Consider the following 24,490-nt stretch of genomic DNA (forward strand, 5'->3'; position numbering starts at 1 on the left):
CTCCCACCCCCCATGTTTTCTTAGACAAAAAAGTGGTCAAACATTAGCCATGGTCCCTATCATCACAGAGCTGGAAATCTTTAATGTTACCCAGCACGTGACTTCATGCTTGGTAGGAACTCAATTCGTTTTTCCATTAAATGATTGACTGAAAAGTTCTGACCAGTTTGGGATATAAAGTGAGGATAACTTAAAACATCTTTAAATTAATGGAATATTACTATTAAGTAACTGAAAAACAGCGCATTAGTTTAAAGTATGCCTGAATTGAAATAATACTAGCTTTATACATATGCATTAAGTAGTTCTATTTACATTATCTCATATATTACATACAAAATCACACTACGGTAGATTGGAACTATTATTTTAATACATGAAAAAACTGACACTCAGGGATGTTAAATGACTTGCCCAATATCAAACAGTCTGTAGGCAACCTGGCTAGATTTGAAGCTAGCACTGTTTGCAGTGCTTCAAAGTCTGTTTTTTTAAAAATACAATTGACCCTTGACCAACACAGGTTTGAATTGTGTGGGCCCACTTATATGAGGATTTTTAAAAAATATTATTTTTATTGATTTTAGAGAGGAAGGGAGAGTGAGAGAGAAATATCAATGATGAGAGAGTATCATTAATCGGCTGCCTCTTGCATGCCCCCTGCTGGGGATTGAGCCCACAACCCAGGCATGTGCCCTTGACCGGAATTGAACTCAGGACCTTTCAGTTCACAGGCCAAAGCTCAATCCACTGAGCCAAACCAGCTAGGGTGAGGATTTTTTTTCTGATAAATATGCATAGCACTGTAAATGTCTTTTCCTATGATTTTCTTAATAACATTTCCTTTTCTCTAGCTTCCTTTGTTGTAAGAATACAGTACATATTACATGTTTAGTATGTGTTAATCAACTGTTGATGCTATTAGTAATGCTTCAGGTAAACAAGCTATTTAGTAGTTAAGTTTTTAGAGAGTCAAAAGTTATACTCAAATTTTCAACTGCTTTAGTGGCGATGGTTGGGGGAGAGGCGCCCCTAACTACCATGTTGCTTCAATTCTGAAAATTATTACTCAAACATATAATATTCCTTGGGTACCTCACGGAGTTGTTCCATCAGTTCTTTTTCTTCTCTCATTTGTTCCATTTTCCTCCGAATTGTAAACTGCGGGTCTATAGATTCCAAATTTCTCTGAGGTCTTAGAAACACTATAATAGAAAGGAAAAAAAGCCTTTATGGAGTGTGTCTAGAGTAGATGGTCATAACACTATTCATATTTAAATTAAGCAAACGGTTTCTTTATTTATCCCAAATAATTCATTCACCACTCATAGAAATAATGGTAAAAATGTGACACCACATGAAAGCATGATTCAAATATTCTAAAAAAGATTATAATTTAAAATTATACTGGGTTGTGTGGGACTAACAAAAGCTGTATTTTTTGGTGGCAATAAACTGAATCCAGGGAAGAGCTTGGCTCATCCTCAGAGATGGTCCATCTCACCTCTCTGAAAGACTTCCTTCCTCTCTCATTTTCCCAGTGCTTTCATTTTAAGTTTTCATTTACATTACACTTGAGGTTTCAGTCTTTTCATTAAACTCAGAGAATAGGTTTCACACAAGAAGTCTCTAGAATTGCTTTACATATTTAAAATAGCACAGGTTAATGTTTTTTTGGCTAAACTTTTTCATAAGCTTGGGTTAAGAACTAAGTGATGATACACAGGATTACATGTTTGAGTGTGGAGTGGAAAATTCTGCCTTCTTGTCACTGACCCTTGCTTATATATGTAGAATATTTTTTACCCTCTGTATTAGTCTTTCAAAGATGTTATCCTTGTGAGGTTTAGACCGGTGGTACGTGAGGTCCAAAAGGTTGGCGACCGTTGGTTTAGGGCATACCTTTTTTCTGCGGCCAGAGGCCTAACTCCTTTCAGAGGGAGCACCACTGTTAGTTGCAATACTTGGAGGTTGTAATTTTAAGGACCTGAAGCCAACGATAATCTCTTAACTGCCTCTAATCTTGCTAACTTTTCTAAAAGGAATCTATGGTCATCTCTAAAGAGCTAACTTTTTGGATACGCTGTCACTGGCATGATAGAAGGCAGAATTTTTGTACTCCACACTCAAACATGTAATCCTGTGTATCATCACTTAGTTCTTAACTCAAGCTTATGAAAAATTTTAGCCAACAAATCATTAACCTGTGTTATTTTAAATATGTAAAGCAATTCTAGAGACTTCTTATGTGAAACCGATTCTCTGAGTTTTATTATGACACAAAACCCAGAGGAGATTTAAACTTGAACTTTTTTTCTCCCTTGAGATTTTTATCCCATTAAGACTGTCACCTTTCCACAGACACAGAGGGAGCAAAGAGCTGGTAAGAGCCATATTTAGCTCCCATTAGACTATGTGTGTGTGTTTGGGGAGAAGGGTAGTGGAGCTCTTTAGGAAATTTTGGGCAGAGAACTCCAATTTTAAAAATCAATACAAGGTAGAAGGCTGCATTGGCATGATACAATTCTAGTAATCTCATCCACCATAATGTAAATAATGTAGAATAAAAAGGTTATGCAGCTATTATTCTACTTTGACAAGCATTTCCTATGAGCCACTTTAAGAGTTATTCCAACTTATTCTTTTTTTTAGGTTGAATATTGTTTATAAATATACTTCAAATAAAAAAAACCTAAAAACTCAAGTCCATTCCATAAAATAAATTATTCCACGTTCACCCAACAGTGCCATTTTAATCTCAATTTGTATCTTTGGACCAAATCATCTTATAAATGACTTTCATTGTACTTCATATGTCTCAGTATTTTCTTTGTAAATCAGTTCTAGAATTTTTGAATCAGCATTTTAATGCTCTGTGAAAGACTGAAAGTTTGACACATTTTAACAAACCCCTGATTTAGAGTTATGGAGAAAGTGGGTGATCTGATGTACATAATGTCTTCTGGAACCTCAGAGAGGAGTCAGCATGGGGCTGACCCTCTGCCTCAAGCCATCCAAAGAAGTCACAGGCAAAAAGATCCAAAAACACGCCACCAAAGGGCTGTTACCAAGGCCCAGGAAAACTAAACCCCACTGGAAGGGAGAGCAATTATTTCAAAAACAAAGGCAAGACCGGAAAAGGAAGAGGGCAGAGTAATCCAGCAGGGAGAAATGAGAAGTTCACAGAGCAAAGGGAAACGAAGGCAAGTCTGATGAAATAGGAAGCATAGAAGAAATTATAAATGCATTAAGCTTGTCCGCACACCATACTGGGCCCAACAAAAAATTTTTCCATTTAAACACAGCAACCACAAGGGATATGTACTAAAATGTAAAATCAAGAAATAATCCACACTCAAAGAAAAGAAGTCAACCAAATTTACCAAAAAAAGTCAAGGAATATAGACAGAATTGAGCAATACACAAACTAGCCAGCAAGGGGAGCCCCAACACTGTTTTAAAAAATCTAATGTTTGAAGGATTTTCCTTTGCCTTTTTTCCTGAGGGCAATCTTATCTAAAACTGCATGTTTAATATTTTAGTATGTTTTTATTGGCAGATTTCATTCAGAATACAAAACTACCAGGAAGTTAAATTAACCATGAGCTTTTGTTTAACAGCACACAATTCAAGTCTACACCTTGTTGGAGCCCTATGTGAGATAAAAGATATGCAATAGTGTCTAGGTTTTAATTCCTTGACATCGCTTTTCATCTTAAATTCAAAATGCAAAATGCATGCTTGGGTATTTGTCTCTATGATGTTAATTAATCACAAAGTGTTAAAATACATTTGAACTGTGGTTTTTTAAATGAACATTTCAAATGTACAGAAAATTATTGCAAACCATAACTATATAATAACTACTACTAGTTTTTGAAATGGATTAATTACTGTGGGATAGATGAAAATTTAAAACAAAGTCTTTAGGCTAATAATAAATCTACAAAGCACTTAAGTGCGTGCTTATTTTGCTGGGCTTCTTAGGAGAGAATAATTTGAATTGGGACCATTATGATAGCTCTGACTATATTACCTACAGTTTTTTTTTTTTTTTTTTAATATATTTTATTGATTTTTTACAGAGAGGAAGGGAGAGAGATAGAGAGTCAGAAACATCGATGAGAGAGAAACATTGATCAGCTGCCTCCTGCACATCCCCCACTGGGGATGCACCCGCAACCCAGGTACATGCCCTTGACCGGAATCGAACCTGGGACCTTTCAGTCCACAGGCCGATGCTCTATCCACTGAGCCAAACCGGTTTTGGCATTACCTACAGTTTTTATTTTTTCATGTCATATTTACTTATGTCTCTCTCACAGTACACATCATTTTCTCTCTTACTGTATAGATCTGTTTCTCTCCATTAAAAAGGAAGCACTCTGGCTTCGTAACTTGCACAAACAGTCCTCAATGAACAGCTTTAGAATGAATGTAAATATGATAGACAGGAGCGCTGGGCATGGCCCATCTCCATCTCTATCTAGCAATGTGACTAGACAAGTCACCTCATCTTTCTGGTTTTAGTTGGCTCATCTGTAATGATAGACATTGCATAAGATGTCTAAACCTTTTCCAGCTTGAAAACAACAACAAAAAGTCCTTCAGTTTCAGATATCACTCTTAAGGAAATACCAAATCACACATAAATCTTTCATTCCAGGCTTTATCTCCTTTAAACAACATCAGATCCACAAATAGCCATGTTTTCTGAAAAAACAAAAACGTCTCCCCCTTTCTTTTTTAAGTAAAAGAACAGTTTTCAAGAAAGTTTCCATTTAGCCCTCCTTAACTTCCAGAATTTAAAACAGAATAATATGAGGGACTTTTGTTTTGTTTTGTTGTGCAACCATACTTATTTTCAGTTAAAAAATTTAGAAATATATGAAATAATAAAATTCCTTTAATAACTAACCTGCCAAAATATACATATCATTACAAATAAGACAACTGGAAAAGCATTTACAGTTGAATTTTGACCAGAAATCACAGCAAATGTTTTAAATACATATTTTCTATGTATTACATATATAACACACTTAGATTTTAAAAAGTATTATTGTCCTGGCCGGTGTTGCTCAATTGGTTGGAGTATCATCCCATACACCAAAAGGTCATGGGTTTGATTCTCAGTCAGGGCACATACCCAGGTTGCGGGTTCGTTCCCCAGTCGGGGTATTTATGGGAGGCAAATATCGAGGTTTCTCTCTCTCTTCCTTCCCCTCTCCCTAAAATCAATTTTTAAAAAATAAAAAAGAAATAATAAAAAACTATTATTGGGAAATATATCTTCCTATTGTGTTTGCATTGTGTTGATATCTCACATCTCACTTCTCTTCCCTGTAAATCATACTCTCCATTTCATTTGACATTACTTTTATCACTATGTATGTATCTTGAAGTAAAATGTTTAAAATATGAACTAATAGAGACTCAACTATGTGGTATGTAACTCTAAATAAATTATATTTATTTTATTTTCATCTCTTAAGCTATTTAAAATATTTAATGACATAAATATATCAACTAGATGTCCTTAATTCTCATTTGCACATTTATTCTCAGGCAAAGTTACCATTCTTAAATATTATATACATAAACTTACACTAAAAAAAGTAGAAGGTGTTAAAAATCAAAATGTGCAAGTAATTTGCAAAAACAAACACCCCAAAAATGAGAAGACAAGTGAATTCTCTTCATTTTTAGAAACTTCTCAATGTTGTTTTTTTTTTTTAAATATATTTTATTGATTTTTTACAGAGAGGAAGGGAGAGAGATAGAGAGCCAGAAACATCGATGAGAGAGAAACATCGATTAGCTGCCTCCTGCACATCTCCCACTGGGGATGTGCCCGCAACCCAGGTACATGCCCTTGACCGGAATCGAACCTGGGACCCTTCAGTCCGCAGGCCGACGCTCTATCCACTGAGCCAAACCGGTTTTGGTGAAATTTCTCAATGTTAACTTTATTTTCAGCATGCCAACTTAGGATCAGCCATGGCACATCATAACTACCTTAAAAATCTCATACAGGCCTGGCTGGCTCAGTGGCTGAGCATCAACCTATGAACCAGGAGGTAATGATTAGATTCCTAGTCAGGGCACGTGCCCGAATTGCGGGCTCACTTCTCAGTGAGGGGTGTGCAGGAGGCAGCCAATCGATGATTCTCTCTCATCACTGATGTTTCTATCTCTCTCCCCCTCTCCCTTCCTCACTGAAATCAATAAAAATATATTTTAAAAAATCTCATATAGTAAGCACAGACAATGAAAGACCAAAGTCTAAAAGCATTTCATTCAGATGTGGGAGCAAGCAGAGATAATCCAAATATGCAAACCCCAGATTTTTGTAAACAAGTAAACAAGCCAAAAAAACTCGAACAAAAATAATAAGAAGAAATTATTGTAAAGCTCTGTCCAAATTCAGAATATTCAAAATAATTAAAAGACGTTTGACAAACTGCTGGAGAACAATACACACGCACTTTTCTGGAGTTCCCTTTCCAGGTTTACTCAAGATCTCTTTCATTGGGCATGCAAGTGAACATAGCTCTATCTTTAGCTGCACAGAAATTAGTGCTCAATATATTAATTGGCTTATTAATAAGCACATTGAAGAAAAGGTACAAAGCCACCTACCATTGTCACTGTCTCCTTCAGATGGAACACTGTAGCTAGAGTTGTCCCATGTTTGTGCCTGTGTAAGTGTGTTGAAGGAGATAGGAGGAAGAGTGAGGGCAGGGTCTGCAGGAGAGCGAGAGAGCCAGTCCACGTATAGTTGCACAAGGACCAGGAAAAACCAAAGGGGCAGCAGCATTCCACAAATGGCACAAGGATTATATGGAAATGAAGTGAATTTCATATTATGGGATTTAATTTCAAATGTACAATATAGGAAAATAATGAAAGATGGTGTATGGAATAAAAAGAATGATAAAAACTGAGTGTTAGTACTTATCAATCATATACTTCACATGCAGTTAATATCATTAATCTTAATAGTTCCACAAGCCCACAGACTTCGAGTACTAATGAATCATGTCAGCAGAAAAAAAGAGTACCCACAGATTATAGATAAAAAGCAAAAGATCCTTTTCAGAGACCTTCTAAATAACTAACAATCTTAGCAAATATGATTCACACAAAAAATTTGGTTACATAGTACAAAATATGGGTAGCTGTATCTATTATTTAACAATAAAACTATTATAGAATCAGTGTTTATTATTGTGAAATTTTTTCACAAGGCAATATGAAATTTCTTTTTAAAGACATCTAAGTCTACTAGCATGCTTTATTGATAGGCGAATCTAGCCAACTCTTTGTTCAGCACTTGACATACACACATCTAAATACTGTCTTCAATATTTGTTCATATAAAAACAATTCTGGGTACTAGTAGAGTCTCTTTAACAACAAATCTCATTAACCAATAAATGTCACTCAACTTCAAGCATTCTGAGTTGGGTTTTTTTGAAATGATAACATCTTTCTTTGCACTAAATATGCATATAGTAATTATATGTTTATGAAATAGTTAAATGAACTATAACTAGAAAATGTTATGCAATTATAAGGCAGGGCCAGTAAAATAAGTGGACACGGTTCTAGGAATAAATATTTAGTTATATGCGGCTGTCTTTCTTTGGAGGAAAACACAGGAGAGAGAAAAATGTTCTTTGAAGTAAACTACTAATCTACTTTAAAAATATAAGTTCTTACTCCAACTTGCTGATTTGATCGGTCTGTTTTTATTTATAACACAGAAGTCACATAAATCCATATACTGAACTTTAAGATAAAAATCATTTGGCTTTTAAAAGTCCCAAAGATACTCAATCAAAAAAAATTTCTTTCTTTTTAAATTATATCATGTTCAATTAAGATTACTGTATATATTATTTTCTAGAAAATATGAAAAGTACATACTGTAATATTTTAATATTATTAAATAAAATGAAAAAAATCCCAATACATAATTCTAGTTTTATAAAGTTCCAAAATCCACTTGAGGTTCTGAAGATAAATCAGCTTTATTTACAGCAACCAAACTCCACCGAGCTTTCAACAACTAGAACAATTTCCACATTAGTTAGTCAGCATTATAGAAGGGTTGAAATTGGAGAGGACATTGTCTTTGTTTTCTGCTATTCAAAATAAATACCCTTTTTTATTTTTCACGACTACAAAGAATTTGAAATGGTTTAACAGTAAAGTACAATGTTGATAACCTGAGTTTTGATTCCATACAAGGAAATAAAAAAGTCACTGAGAGCCAAAACCGGTTTGGCTCAGTGGATAGAGCGTCAGCCTGCGGACTGAAAGGTCCCGACTTCGATTCTGGTCAAGGGCATGTACCTTGGCTGCGGGCACATCCCCAGTGGGAGATGTGCAGGAGGTGGCTGATCGATGTTTCTCTCTCATCGATGTTTCTAACTCTCTATCTCTCTCCCTTCCTCTCTGTAAAAAATCAATAAAATATATTTTTTTTAAAAAAGTCACTGAGACAATTTTACAATTAAATTGCAATATTCAAAAGAATATTATTTTTTAAAGATCTATTCAACTTTGATTTAATCAATTAGAAAATATTTATTTTATGATTGTATAAAACTGCTTTGTAAGATTAGGGGAAAGTCTGTAGCCTAATATGAGGTCCTCAGTGTGTGGCGATCACTCAAGGCACGGATGACATATACCCTGAGTGACCACCATTCCTCTTAGCACACACTGAGACCATGAAAATGGATGCTGGCCCAGATCTCAGTTCCAAAAATGAGGAGGCTATTCATTTGAACTTATTTTGTAATTAAAAAAAACAACACTTTTCTATAAAATGCCTACTAACAATCTTTACCACACCCAAGCATTTTCTCAAATAGCTTTGTCTTACAGCCCATTCAAAATGCCAGGGAAACCATTACACCTGGCCACAGGGTGACCATCAACCAACTTGCTTCCAAAACAAAATCCTTTATAAAAGAATTATCTTTGTTTTCTTTATGGGTAGCCTTTTTCAAAATATACACATGTGTAACTTCAATTGTTGCCAAAATGCTTTACTGAAAAATCCAATGATATTTGAGTTTTTTACTAGCTTTTGCTTAAAAGTGTCTGAGTTATTTTCTAGTACTTAGTTAAAAGCATTAGTAGTGAGCATATGCAAAAGATCTAAGAATCAAAAATATGAAAACAAAGAGGGACCTAAAAGAAGGTAGAAAGTGCCAGAATTTTAAATACGTGGAGAAATCAGAACCAAATTTTTCTATACATAATCCTTCTTTTTAAAATCAACATTCAGTCTGCGCATTGCTATAATTTACATTTGTGGATACACTAATAAGAAATTAGAAGAAAGTAGGTAATATAAGCAAAAAGGCTCTTTAAAAAGGACTCCTAGCCAGTTATATGAGCCTTGAAATGATCTATCACCCTGTTATACAAGTAAATACACAGACCCTACACCAGTGATGGCGAACCTTTTGAGTTCAGAGTGTCAGCATTTTGAAAAACCCTAACTTAACTCTGGTGCCGTGTCACATATACAAATTTTCTTATATTTGCAATCATAGTAAAACAAAGACTTATAGTTTTGATATTTATTTTATATATTTAAATGCCATTTAACAAAGAAAAATCAACCAAACAAATGAGTTCACGTGTCACCTCTGACATGCGTGTCATAGGTTCGCCATCACTGCCCTACACCAAGGCTCAGAATACCAATGAGGGATATCTCAGAAAGGAAGTCACCCTCACAGAAACCTTCCTTTAACTTATCAGGAACCATTGGGGCAAAGGGCTAGCTATTTTATCTTCCCTGGGTTAAAAAAACTCAATCAAGCTCAGCTGGTGTGGCTTGGTGGTTGAGCGTCGACCTATAAACCAGGAAGTCATGGTTTGATTCCTGGTCAGGGCACATGCCCAGTTTGTGGGCTTGATCCCCAGTGTGTGTGTGTGTGTGTGTGTGGGGGGGTGGCAGGGAGGGGGCGGGGGCACCAATCAGTGATTCTCTCTCATCATTGATGTTTCTATCTCTTTCTCCCTCCCTTCCTCCCTAAAATCAATACAAATATTTTTTTAAAAAAACTCAATAGAATATTTCTTTCCCACTTATATGTCCCATCACCTTTTTCCTCTTCACTGATGTCAGTAATAGATCTCTATTACTATTAATAACTGAATCACTAAAAACAAGGTTCCAAATCTGGCCTTCCCAAGCTGTAGCCAGGTTCTGACACCAGGACTGAAACTCACCAGAGTTGACAAGGCTGTGTACATTTAGAAGGCTAAAGAGAAAGCACTGAGTTGTTTACAAGTTTAAGAACGTTGAGGCTTTAGTTTACCTGATCGAGGCTTCAGGCCAAACGGAGCTGTACTGCTGGTGGTAGGAGAGATTGCAGGGGAGTTTTCTCTAATCTGTGTTGTTACAAGGAAAGGAAATTTTGTAAAAAACTGAAGTAAAACTATGCATGTTTCTCTTTGCTCAAGGATTTTAATAAAACCACAACCTTTTGAATTTGCTGCTGTGTGAAGTCTTGACTAAATAATATGAAAATCAATGCAAATGCTTTGAGTGGCATAATCAACAGAAGGTTATTTTGGGGGAGAACCATTCAATTTTTTATTTGATCATTATAAAAATACTAGAGGCCCAGTGCACAGATTCATGCACTGGTGGAGTCCCTTAGCCAGGCCTGCACCCTCTCACAATCCAGGACCCCTCAGGGGATGTTGGGCTGGTGGTTTCAGCCCGATCCCCACAGGCTAGCTGAAACTGGCAGTCCCACATCCCCTGAGAGATGTAGTAGTGTGCTAAGAGGCAAGCGCTACCACTCCTGCTCATCCTGGCCCTGCTGCACCTACCACCGGTAGTGCTGCTGCGGAGGCGGGAGAGGCTCACACCACTGCAGCTGTGCTCACCAGCTGTGAGCCTGGAGTCTGGAGCCCATCAGCTGAGCAGTGCTCCCACTGTGGGAGTGTACTGACCACTAGGGGACAGCTCCTGCATTGAGCGTCTGCCCCTGGTGGTCAGTGTGTGTCATAGCAACCGGTCAAACTGTTGACTGGTCAAACAGTTGACCAGTCGCTTAGGGTTTTATATATATAGATTTTACAATCATGTGAAACTGGCAATCCTTTTCTGCCCCAGAATGGATGTGTTCACGGACTTGCATGCACACACACAGGCACACACTCACATCCACCTCACAGAGAGCACATCTGATAAAGACTCATAACACTGAACACACCTCTCATCTACAGCAGCGGTGGGGAACCTCTATTCCGCCAAGAGCCATTGGGATATTTATAACAGTATTCGCTAATGTAATTCACTTAATATAAATTTATGTTGTTATAAAAAAAAGTTCCAAGATTTATTGAATTTTGAGCCCTGCCTGTGGTTGCCCTGGCAGGGAAAAACCAAATGATTTCCCGGGCTGTCCTTACATGGCCCTGGGCCCGATGTTCCCCATCCCTATCTATAGGCAAACCACTCACCGAATCACTGATGGAAAACTAGACATTCTATATGTTGCGTATTTGAACTATTTTCATTTTTTTTTCTATAAAGATGTTTCCATGTTTGGTTTCAAAATATATCTTCTAAAATTAATCTTTATTTATGGATAGGGCCAGTTAAGGCTCTGAAAGCTAATGAGATAGATTCCCATATAGAATCTGCAATACAATTAATTCATTAATCATGACAGTCTTAGACTACATATTTTTATAAAAGGTATTCCAATTCAGGCTTCAAAGAATACATCAGCTTTTATTAATCTTCAAGAAACTTACCTTATTTGGAGAATATTCACTCCCATTACTCTGTGATGTTAGATTATTTTGCACCTTAAAGAAAAACAAAAATTCATGGTATGTTTCATTAGACTATAAAATTATGGAGGCAAGAACTATGTCTTTCTTACTTCCATCTTATCCCTGGCACACAGGCACTCAATGATTATATACTGAATTAATTAATTCGTGTGATAAGTACCTAAGTAGGTTTTACTTACATTTTCTAAAAACATGCAGCTATATTCACAGAAAATACATCTAAGGTATCACATAAAGTAAGCAAAAGAATTTGCCAGAGCAAAGACGCCAGCCCAAACCACCTGTGAAGGTCAGCCACCTGGAGGCTTCCACCCCCATCGTAACTACAGGTTTTTAGAAATGGTTCAAGGCGGTAGTTCCCAAATATACAGAATCTCATTGGGAGTTTTTCATACTGCCTGGATCCCAAACTACTTGGGAAACTCTTATGCTGTCAATTCAACATCAGTTTGCTTTCACAACAAAAGCTTACTTTACTCAGATCTACCTTCTTTATATGGTAATCAAAAACCCCATTGATGCACCTCAATAAAAAATTTGGTGATGGCTAATATCAATATCTTCATAGAGACTACACCAAATTAGTATACATTTAAGGTATCTTTTCATAGTCCTTTGTTGAGGAATGCTATTAAAAAATATTCCCAACTTTGACAAATACAAGAATAAAATGTATTTTTAGAATAAATCATCATTAATTTCCCTACCCAATTAAGTGGATTTATTAGAATTGCTCAAAGTAACTTTGGGTTTGATTCTCTCCATAAGCAACTCCTTCCTCTAATTTTTCCTATTGTTCCACCCCCCAATTCAATATTATTTCTGTATATAAGAATGTTATTTGCAATTCTTTCTGAATGGATGTCAATGCTATCCAAACAAGATATGGACAATTTTTTAGTATATTCATGGTGAGATATGATGTGCTGCCAATTATAAACCACTTCATAATCTTAGCCTCACCTATCTAACTGGCACCACCCACTCGTCATTGTCCTGAATCCACCATGGCTATGCTGCCTCTTTCAGCACAGCCTCCTGGGACCAAATTCAAACCCAACTGCTCCCCAGATCTAGGTTACTTCCTTCTCCTTAAACTCTATCCCTTCCCCCATCCCCCAGACCACCTAGAACACTGAGGATTACAAATCATCTCATAGTCTTCTCTAAATTGTGTCAATATACAAGGCTTCTTTCCTCCACAATTTTTAACATGCCTTAAAGTAAGGGCAACTTCATATCCTTCATATAGAAGTCCTTGACAACGAAAGCAAGGCTGAATCCAGCACAATACTCAACAAATACTAATTCATTCAAGATTATGCTAAAGATATTGCTTTATTCCTGAATGAGATGGAAGAGAGAATATAAAAATAGCCAACTCATGAATGAAGATCACATTTAAGTTCTGCACAATCATTAGCACTAGCTAATCCACTAATTTCTTTTTTTTTCCCCCTCCTCTTTGTGACTTCCATTTTCCATCAGAGCCAGCTAATACACCTTCCCGTTTTTAAAATCATGGAGATATGTCTGTCACAAACACAGAATTGCCCTAGAAAGGGAAGAAAATTAACAACAATTTCTTATACCAAACGAATCCTCATTCAACCAAAAACAATGTAAATTAACACAAACAATGTAAATCAGAGATGGAGTGGAGATAATTTTTTTCTAGAGGTTTTGTGTATTCCTGGTAACTCCTAAAATCAAGTACAGAGGTGGGCCTCTATGTTACTTGAGTCAACAGTGGGTTTGCAGCAGGATACTAACATGGTCTCCAAATACCTCTTCACTGACTGCTCATTGGTTACAAAGATAAAATAGAAAAGAAATTATACAGTGAAGTCACCTTGACTGGGCGATCAAATTAGCATCACCACTGAGGCCCAGATGGACACAGTGTGCCCCCAAATGCGATACCGTCAGAACACAACATCTCCTAAAAAGGTAGAAACTTAATCTAATCATGAAGAAATATAAAGGACCTTTGTTCCTCAAAATAAGGGGCATCCTATTAAAAAAAATGAGGAAGGCTATATTCTTCAAAATGTCAAGGTCATAAAAATCAAAGAAAGATTTTGGAAATGTTCCAGAATAAGGAAAACTATAGATACCTGACAACTATCTGCCTCTAGACTGAATACTACACTGGAGGGGGAAAATCCACTATGAATGACATTAGATCAGCCTAAATATTTGGAATATGGATGGTAGATTAACATTTATCTAAAGTTGATAACTGTAGTTATTATATAAGACAAAATCCCTATTCTTAGAAAACATACACTGAAATGTTTAGCAATAAGGGACTAAGATGTATACAACTTACCCTCAAATTTTCAAAAAAAGAGCAATGTATGTGAAGACAGAGACAGAGAATAAATAAGACTGCAAATGTGGTAAAATGTTAACCACAGGTAAATCTGGGTAAAAGGTTGTAGGTTTTTGTAACCTTTTGTAGAATCTGTAATTTCTCCCCAAACTTTAATAAGGTTACAGTATTTCCAAATAAGCAGCTTGAAAGAAAGGAAGGAAGGAAGGAAGGAAGGAAGGAAGGAAGGAAGGAAGGAAGGAAGGAGGGAAGGAAAAGTGGGGCCCTAGCCAGGTAGGCTCAGCTAGTTGGATTGTCGTTCACCAAAAAGGTTGCAGGTTGGATCTCAGTCGGGGCATACGGGAGACAACCGATCCATGTTTCTCTCTCTCTCTCTTCCTCTCTCTCTCAGATCAATAAAAACATCCTTGGGTGAGGCTTAAAACACACACACACACACACACACACACACGCACACACAGGCACACACACACACTGGGCAGCATGTCTTGAAAGGAGCTTGATGAGATGGGCCCAGGGCAGCTTCCTGGTGCTGCACTATTGGGTAATTCTATGAGCCTCCACTCAAGGAAGGAGGCGATACAGTGATTCTGTCTAAGGACCACGCCAGGAACAATGTACAGTAGTGGAGTAACAGTACCAGCGACCATTTAGGTGTCCGGGGCTGTGAAACAATCCCAATTTACAGAAAATGAAGGTGAAGATTAGAGAAGTTACACATAGTCGCCCCTAGTCAGCAAGTCTTTGATATGTAACTGAAACAACATAATTCTAAGTCACCGTGCTTAACAATGAAACCATAGGCTATGGCTCTGGGAACATAGCTGTTTCAACCGCAGTTCTGTTCCCCCTTATTTAACACAGATCCTTAGCTAGTTGAGAGTGCGAAAGTGCTTTACTACAGTACCTGCTCAGACACCTCAGGGGACATAAATCAGTTTGTACCACAATTAGCCATCCTAAACCCGTTCACTGAAAAGGGATGAAATAGGTTGTAACCTGTTTCACTCTCGAGTCACCTCTCTCAACTGTTTCTACCTCTCTAGGACTGTTTCTTTGATACCTTCTAGGCCAGTGGTTCTCAACCTTCTGGCCCTTTAAATACAGTTCCTCATGTTGTGACCCAACCATAAAATTGCTTTCGTTGCTACTGCATAACTGTAATGTTGCTACTGTTATGAATCGTAATATAAATATCTGATATGCAGGATGGTCTTAGGCGACCCCTGTGAAAGGGTCGTTCGACCGCCAAAGGGGTCGCGACCCACAGGTTGAGAACCGCTGTTCTAGGCTCATCTCTAGTTTTCTGTCAAAACTGCTTTATTCAACAACCCAATTTCATCCAATGTAACTTTACTCTTACTCTGTCTGCAAACATCCCTACCACTTTCGCTTTGCTATGTTCTTTTTTTTTTATTGTTTAAAGTATTACAGATAGTAGTATTACATATGTCTCCATTCCCTCCCCCCCCAAGGTCTTGTGTCCATTGGTTATGCTATGTTCTTTTAATCCTCCTAGGACCTAGGCATTTCCCAAATCATATTCTTGTTTTTCAAGTCCATTCTAGTTAATTTGCATCTGGCCAGTTCATAGGTTTCATTCGTGGCTCTAAAATCTAAATTGACTGGTCCTACTTCCAGTTTCTGACACAGAGCAGGTTCCCTATGGATCTTAGCTGCTGTCGCCTGACTGAGCAAGAGTGACACACACAAAAATTTAGAGAATTTCATGGAAACCTTATCTCTAATGGAAGGTGAAGTATAATAGATAAACAGGAAAACTAAAGAGGGTAAAAAAAAATTTGAAAACCAGATCTTGAACTAGTCTGCCTTAGGAATGTTCTACCCCAGGATCAATCTTCACAGAAGGTGGCAGCCACCATTCTGTGGCAGAACACTGCACGCAGCTCTGCTGAACCCAAGAGCAGCCTTACCTCACACACCGGAGATGGCTCCAGCTGCATTTGACCGCTGTAGGTATGAGGAGGGAAAAAGATATAAAGTGGAATTTAAAGCACACATACTTCAATGTAAAAAGAGAAAACATTGAGTTTAAAAAGTTCAACATACTTCAGTGCAGAATCTTGTAATTCTAAGGCTTCTGCTGATTCCTTTGGATAAAAGTTTACCACATTTTTCTCTGTTATATCGGTGCTTAATCTAAAGAGTGTGGGGGGGGGGAGGGGAGGAAGATGTTAGCAATTTATTAAAACTTTAATAAATCCTACTGCTTTTGGTCATATTTAGTTTAAAATTTTAATATATTAAAAATTATGTTTACCATTAGGACTAAGTAATGAAAGGTTTATGGTAAAAATTTCAAACTATATGGTATGTTCCAATCATGTGCCAAATTTAATATAATTTTCTGACTGCTCTTTGTCAAAATTCAACTTATTCGCAATATACCAGTAATTTCTGATAGTCATAATATTCATAGGTAGTACACAATAAATTTTATTCTAGAATTTGATTAAGTTACAGAAGCAAGTAAAATTGCTAAGGATTCTGTATTATGGTATATGTACCAAGGGCCCTTAGTTTTAAAAGGAAGATCCCTCTGATCTACACTAATACCCTCATTAAAAATAAAAGAATTCATAAGCAATTTGATATGCATTTTTTATTTTTGAAAAGGCCTTAGTTTCTGAATTTCTTCAATTTTAAAACCAGAAATTTCTGTAAGTTATATAAAACTTACAAAGCTATCTTAAAAGGTAGGAATGAGTTCATAGTATAGATGCCTATTAAAAATGCTATAAAATCAACAATCAGAAGTCCTTAAGAAAAGAAACCAAGATAAAGGCAAAATAGAATAATAACTTACAGAAGTCTCAATCTATGAAATATGAGCTAAAGAAAAAATGCAATATAAAGTTTTTGTTACTAATATTCAGTCCCAAGCGGCTAGAAATAAATGACCTCTTGAAGTGTCCTCTTTTTATCTAGATCACAGAAGCATTATTATAAAGTTAGAATTATCTTTATAATTATTTCAGGATGAACAATAAAGATCTAAAGCAGCCAAAGTAGTGAATTATTTGAGGGAGGAAATGAAATCCATGTAACACTGTACAACATAATATAATTTTAAAATATCACCCATAAAGATGCAAATCAACTATCACTTGGAAGGTTGCTCCTACAATTAGGCAAACACTCCCCATTCCCACTTGCTCAACATCCTTGGCAACTCATTGCCTCAGACATTTCCAAGCTGGACAGGAAGAATCTCACAATTCTCAGTTCATCCCACTTCTCATGAAGGATGGCAAAATTGAGGTCAAGAAAGGAATCTACTCCCTCTCTCCAGGTCACTTGGGTCTTACTCCTGGGTTCCAATCTCATATTCCCATGCCACTGCTATTTCCACTTAAATAGACTGCTCTTTTTTGCTTTGGGCTCATATATCAATCAATCTAGAACTTGTAATAAAATTTCATTGGGAGAGTGATACAAGATGTAAAAGGTAGAAGTATGAAAACAGTATAAAGTGTGAGCCCAGTGTGGCCTTCTCTGTCACGTCCTGTCTTCAGTGCTCTGTCCTGGGCTCACATTCCCCTCCCATCCATTTCCTGCCCTGGAGAACCTCATCCTCTTACACGGTTTCGGTTACTTCAGCACCTTGTGAAAATGACTTTCCAATCTAACTCTCAAAGTCCCAGAACTAAATATCTAGCAGCTGAGTGTGCATTGCCACATCGCTGCCTTGGGTATTATTCAGCACATCTTAAGCTGACCTCAACATCCTCTTCAAACCTGCTCTCCCTCCTGATTCCCCATCTCAGAAATGCCAGGCGCTCAGCTCTAAAACATCTTGGACCGTTCCCTCCCAGCCTTCTCACCACCCACTTCATGTAATCATCAAAGAACTACAATAGTACTTACCACTGACTACGTATAATATATACAAGTATTAAAAGTCTTTAGAAACACCTGCAAAAAAATCTCCATCATAATATACTTCCAGTTTTAATTTTTTCTTAGCTTCTTACACATTTGAAACCTAATTCTATTTATATTATTAGGATGAAACTTTAAGCATTTTATATACTTTAAAATTAGCATTACATAGTGAGCATTCTAATACTGGAAACTTTAATAAACATTTTATTGGATACATAATATCCCACCTTATTAATAACCAAAATATATTTCCTTTTTTCCAAATATTTGCTATTAAAATACCTCCCCCCTCACAATCTTTGCTCAAATCCTTTAGCCCCTTAGGATAAATTTTTAGAATTCTTTTAAATAAATGGTTTCTATATTTTTTAAACCACAACTACAGACTACTAGGATGCCTTCTGGAATGGTTTTGCCAATTTACCTTCCCACTAGTAGTTTATATATTACTTCAAGTCCTCACAACCCTAAAAAGTAAGTACTTGTAAATCATAACACACACACACACACACACACACACACACACACACACACACACACGCTCTTTTGTCAGTTTCCTACCTTCTAATTACCTTAGTTTAGGATACGAAACTCAGCTCTCTAAAGAGAATGCCTTGATCAGGCACTTAATAAAAAGCTAGGCCTGAAACAATGATTAGAAAGAATTAGCAACATGAATAATCATATTTTTTATCCATCATTATCTTCCCTGCACATAATAAAATAAAGTCTCAGCTCTGCAACAGCATTCAAAGTCAACCCCTGCCCCACTCCAAATGTCCCCTAGGTGATTCTCAGTGCTGGCTGTACATCAGAGGCACCAGCATTACTTTTATAAAGTGGAAATGGCCAGAACCCAAACTCACAAGTAATGTCAAGGGTGTCTCTTTTGAAAGTTCCACAAGTGATACTGAAGCATGGCCAGGGTGGAGATCATCTTACCTGCCTGAGGTTTTTAAAACTTGCTCCTTTCTTTTTGACCTCTTTAACTTTGCCCAAGCTTTTAATTCATTCCAGAATTTGCTTTCTCCTTGAAATTGCTAGTTACTAAAGGTTACTATACAAACTTTTAGGAATGCTGGTCTAGCCAGCTCCCTTTTTTCATCTGGTGTCAAGTGACACTCTATCAATTTTTAAACAAGTTAATCAGTTACATTTACAATAACTACTCAAGGCAATCTCCATCTACTACTATAGTTTAAGTTCATCTTTATATCCCCCAAGATGCGCACTGTAGTTCTCCCTATGCTCTAAGCACTCAATTAATGTCTGCAGAATCAAAATGCTTTTCAATCAACAGCTAAAGATTTTCAGTCATACTCAATCTGACCCATCACTATTTTTTCAAGGCCTGACAACACTGGTGGTGTACACTCACTAACCACCTTTTCCTAAGTTCCCAGAACCTAGCTGAAATCAGCATGGTGTGATTTCCACATTCACCACATTACAAAACCACATCATTTTCATATTTAAATTCCCAGGACCCCTGAAGAGTTTACCAGGAATAGGCTTTGGATCTATTTCTCTAATGATAAGGTAGTTATTACCTGATACCATGTATACTGTCTTACTGAAAAATATTTTGTCAATAGGAATTTCATTATCCTTAACTAAGTAACCAAAAAATTAATCTAATGCATGTAGTAGTTATTGACAATAGCTAATCTAATTTAAAAATCACCTTGTAGCTCAGCCGGGTGTAGCTCAGCAGTAGAGTGTCGACCTAGGAACCAAGAGGTCACCGGTTCGATTCCCGGTCAGGGCATATGCCCAGATTGTGGGCTCGATCCCCAGGGGGGGGTGCACAGGAGGCAGCCAATCAATGATTCTCTCTCATCATTGATGGTTCTATCTCTCTCTCCCTTTCCCTTCCTCTCTGAAATCAATAAAAATATATTTAAAAAAAAACTTCAAAAAAATCACCTTGTAACCCAAATCTTTAGAAATATATTATTTAATTAACATATATTTGCCACGATCGAATAAATATGGTAGTACTACTTGGCATAATGATTCTTCCCTTTTTGGGAAATCTCCCTTGTAGTTTTATAAATAGGAATTACTATATTTCTGTTTTCTCTCTCTCTTTTTTAATCCTCACTCAAGGACATTTTTCCATTAATTTTTAGAAGGTCAAGAGAGAAGGAAAGACAAAGAAATATCGATGTGAGAGAAACACATTGATTGGTGGCTTCCTGCAGGAGCCCTGACCAGAGCCAGTGGTGGGGAGGAGCCTCCAACTGAGGTATGTGCCCTTGACCAGAATCGAACCTGGGACCCTTTGGTCTGCAGGCCGATGCTCTACCCACTGAGCCAAACCAGCTAAGGCCATACTTCTGTTTTCTAAGAATTATACCAAAGATTCCCATATGAATTTCAGGAAGAGTGAATAAATTTCACTGAAGGGTGGAGAAAGGGGGAACTGGTTTCAATCCCTATAGAAGTTTGACTCTTATTTATGGATCTTGGGAAAACAAGCACTTAGAATGGCTTCTTTATTAGTGGTTAGACAGAGCCCATACTGTGAATATAACTATCTTTATAAAGTGAGATAATGTGTTCCATGAATTAGTATGTATTATTTGCACATGAAGCCTGGGCCAAAGAAAGACATGCATACCTGTTGGGATCTTGCAGCAAATCTACTGCTTCTCTCAGCTGTTCAATCATCGCTGTAGTAATTTCCTGGTCTTTAGATGAACTTGTTCAGCAGCATGAAACCGGGCATGAGAATGAAAACCATCACAGAATATGAATATCATCTAAGTTCTTAAGAGCAAAATTACAAAAATCCATCTAACATATAAAAACTGATTTTGACCTGGCTCTCTGTGACCTTTGGCAAAATAATCTCTCTGTGCCTCAGTTTTGTCCTCTGTGAAATGGGGAACAACAAATAGAACTTAATAGGATTGTTGTAAAGGTGAAATGGGGTACCTAAGGTGAAGTGAGGTATTTAGGATAGTGCCTGGCATGTGGTATTTAATAAATGCTAACTATTACAATTATTAAACTTAGGATCAGGGCCCTGGGTTTTCTCAGATCTTAAAACTGAAGAGCCTGGGTTAAGAAAGGGGACCAGGGCTACTTTAGGTCCAGCTGTCAACTCCTTCATACAAATGGAAGGAAGCTAGATTCTTCACTTTAGAAGTCCTATCTATTTCTCTGAATCACACATTTCTATCTCTAGTCTCAATTCTGATAAAACTTGGGGCCAAGAAAAAGGTATGACCTTGCACTGTATTCCCCTAACACTGTGACAATAAGCATTAGACAGAGGAAAACTGGCTACTTCTTATCAATATCTTTGGGTAAGAAAATCAGCTACCCAAAGAAAAGCAGACCAGAATTCTTATCACGACAGGGCTTCCATTCTGCTTAAAGCATGCAATTTACAGGATAGTGGTTCATAACTAGGCCCTCGGTACTCACATTCCCTCGGGCTGCCAGTGTATATCCTCTTCTATCCGTAACAGTTCTTCACAGTCTTCTGCCCTATCCTGTGGAAAGAACACATGGGTTTTCTGATAGCCACTGGCCATCAACAGTCAACAATCAAACCCTGACCAAGCCCATGTTCATGGCAGTACTATTCACAATAGGCAAAATGTGAAAACAACCCAAGTGTCCCTCAATGAATGAATGAATAAACAAAATGTGGTCAATACATACAATGGAATATCATTCAACCTTAAAAAGGAAAGAAATCCGAGACCTGCTACAAAGCGGAGGAATCTTCAGGACATTGTGCTAAGTGAAATAAGTCAGTCACGAAAAACATACTATATGATTCCACTTTTATGAGGTACCTAGAATAGTCAAATTTATAAAGATAGAAAGTAGAATGGCAATTGCCAGTGGCTTGGGAAGGGGAAGGTTTGGGGAGGTAGTATTTAATGGGTGAAGTGTTTCAGTTTTACAAGATGAAAAGAGTTCTGGAGATGGATGGTGGTGATGGCTGCACAATAACATGAATGTGCTTAACATCACTGAATTTTACACTTAAAAAATGTCTAGGATGATAAGTTTATGTTATATTTATTTTACCATAATTAAAGATAAAATTTTAAAAAAGAAAACCTAGAATAGGACCACAATACTTGTTAACTTACTGTCAAAAATTTAAAACATAATTCCTTACTGCTGTCTTAGCACCTCCTGATGTCCAAAGATTCTTCTGTTGGGCTTGTCAGTCACATGAGAATGCATTCTGGCATTTGTAAGAGGAGAAAGGTGTGTGTGTGTTTCGGAAAAAATAATGTATAAAATACTTAACAACAGAAAATGCCTCAAATGACATCTTATAGGCTTCATATATGCAACATCCAGATTTCACTGAAATTTCTGCCCCCCACCTCCCTGATTATTTTCTCAAAGAAACATTGGTGGGAGTATTGGAAAGGTGTGTCCCACTGTTGGAACTTCCAGATGCTTCTTTCTACTTTCTTCTCTGACACAGAGAAATGCTAATCTTGCTCAGCCAACAGCTAGAACAGAAGCCACCCTGAATGAGTGTGTTTCTCTGACAAGGGAGGAACAACAACCAAAAGGACTGTTTCCTGATTCAAGGTTCTGACATGTCGTTAACTCAGGCCCAGCCAATTCTCCAGATGTGTCACTGAGAGTGAGTCTTCTTCCAAAGAGGTGGCTTGCCACCTGATGCCAGTCTCTGGCTTGAAAAATACTCAGACATTTTCTATATTGACTATACTTTCAGTGCATAATAAAGTCAACATATAAATTATTGTGCCACACTATCCAAATGATAGTGAAATTCATGGGAGAAAATACACTACCATATATGACGGAGAAAACATGTTCATATCTTTTCTTGTGGGGCTTCAACTACAAGAGCCATGGGTATTTCCTTCTAATTTTAAGTTTCATAATAAAAAGTAGCCAATAGTATGAAATATTGCTTTTCCTTGTAATATGCAAAATAGGTCTTAGACATCACTGAATTTTACACTTAAAAAAATGTCTAGGATGATAAGTTTATGTTATATTTATTTTACCATAATTAAAGATAAAATTTTTAAAAAGAAAACCTAGAATAGGACCACAATACTTGTTAACTTACTGTCAGAAATTTAAAACATAATTCCTTACTGCTGTCTTAGACAGTTACTTAGTTGATCTTAATTATTTGTAAATTCCATATTTATAAATTTGCCTACTCAATAAAATTTACTTGTAACCCTGAAATCAATACTCGTGGTGCTCTAGAGTTATTCGCAGGCATGCTGAGAACTGTGAAAAATCCTGAGTTCCCGACATGCACAGTTCCAGCTGACAATGAGGAAGGAAACCCTCCACCTTCTTGTTTCAGGTGTCATAGTGTAAACAAGTGTCCTTTAGAGTATAGTTTGTGCAACATTTTCAAATTTTTGTGCTTTTTTGGGGTGATTTCACTGTATACAATGCCCCCAAGCAAGTTGCTGAAGTGTGGTCTAATGTTCCTAAGCACAAATAGGCTGTGATATCCTTTAACAGAGAAAACATGTTAGACAAACTTCATTTAGGCATGAGTTGGTGGTGTGGGCTGCAAGTTCAATGTTAATTAATCAACAAAACTTATTAAATAAAGTGTTTTTAAATAGAAACACACATAAATACAATAAAATCCATTAAACACAATAAGCAAGGTTATGTATTGAACATTTGACAGGGAACCTAACCCTGTATTTATACTTTGGAGCAATGGCTCAGTATTTGATAATTCAGTGTTTGAGGTGACTTTATACAACAAAGCTACCGAGAATAATGAAGATCAACTGTAGTTACAAAAACAAAAGATGCTAATTCAGTGAAGGAGAGAAAACAGGGTTATATAAAACACAACTCTGGCTCCTCAAGGACTGAGTGGTCGGCACATTGTTGTCTGTCATGTACACTCTCACAGGTTTTTAAAGGGATGCAAGTCAAGGCTGAAAGGGCTGGTTTTCAATGTATGACTTTTCATTGTAGATTTAGTTTTATTTTACTAGTAGTAGTTCTTTGCTCACGTTTCCAAGAGAAGCCTCTTGCAGGAGCAGACATTTGCAGAATAGGTTTCTACATCCCTATTTACTCCCCTAGACTCTACCCTCAGGGTCCATTCTGTAGAGCAGCCATTTCCACAAAGCCCTTTGCTTCCTAAAATCTCTGAATCTAGGGAAATTTGCTTTTGTGAAACAAAATGCTTAATTTTATTAACTGCTTTGATTGTTTTCCTTCAGGGTTTCCATTTTTACTTTAGATTTTCAACTTAAGATAAACTCTTCATAAAATAAAGATGAAAGCCCACTTTTCCATATTTTATGACAGGCTTATTCCAGAGCTAATAGATAGGGGTCAAATCTGGGAGAACCTTGTGAAAACTACTGGCCTCAGAGCAATATCATTAGATTTGCACTGTAGGAG

The 24,490-nt window shown here is 36.9% G+C and overlaps 1 protein-coding gene across 4 annotated transcripts in view; it reads right to left on the minus strand.

Moving 5' to 3' along the window:
- LRCH1 (leucine rich repeats and calponin homology domain containing 1) overlaps positions 1–24,490 on the minus strand; it is a 257,491-nt gene that overhangs the window by 31,361 nt on the left and 201,640 nt on the right. For 2 of the 4 annotated variants that reach the window (XM_059684471.1, XM_059684470.1), the window contains exons 10-17: positions 21,521–21,588; positions 20,709–20,789; positions 16,250–16,339; positions 16,114–16,150; positions 11,803–11,856; positions 10,350–10,422; positions 6,643–6,747; positions 1,096–1,205 (exon numbers count right to left, since the gene is read on the minus strand). In XM_059684471.1, the coding sequence (XP_059540454.1) occupies positions 1,096–1,205; positions 6,643–6,747; positions 10,350–10,422; positions 11,803–11,856; positions 16,114–16,150; positions 16,250–16,339; positions 20,709–20,789; positions 21,521–21,588 (618 nt within the window). The remainder of the gene's footprint in view (positions 1–1,095; positions 1,206–6,642; positions 6,748–10,349; positions 10,423–11,802; positions 11,857–16,113; positions 16,151–16,249; positions 16,340–20,708; positions 20,790–21,520; positions 21,589–24,490) is intronic. The other 2 variants (XM_059684473.1, XM_059684472.1) reach the window with 1 other exon arrangement.

This window comes from Myotis daubentonii, chromosome 2 (assembly GCF_963259705.1).
Source record: "Myotis daubentonii chromosome 2, mMyoDau2.1, whole genome shotgun sequence".
NCBI classification, from domain to species: Eukaryota; Metazoa; Chordata; class Mammalia; order Chiroptera; family Vespertilionidae; genus Myotis; species Myotis daubentonii.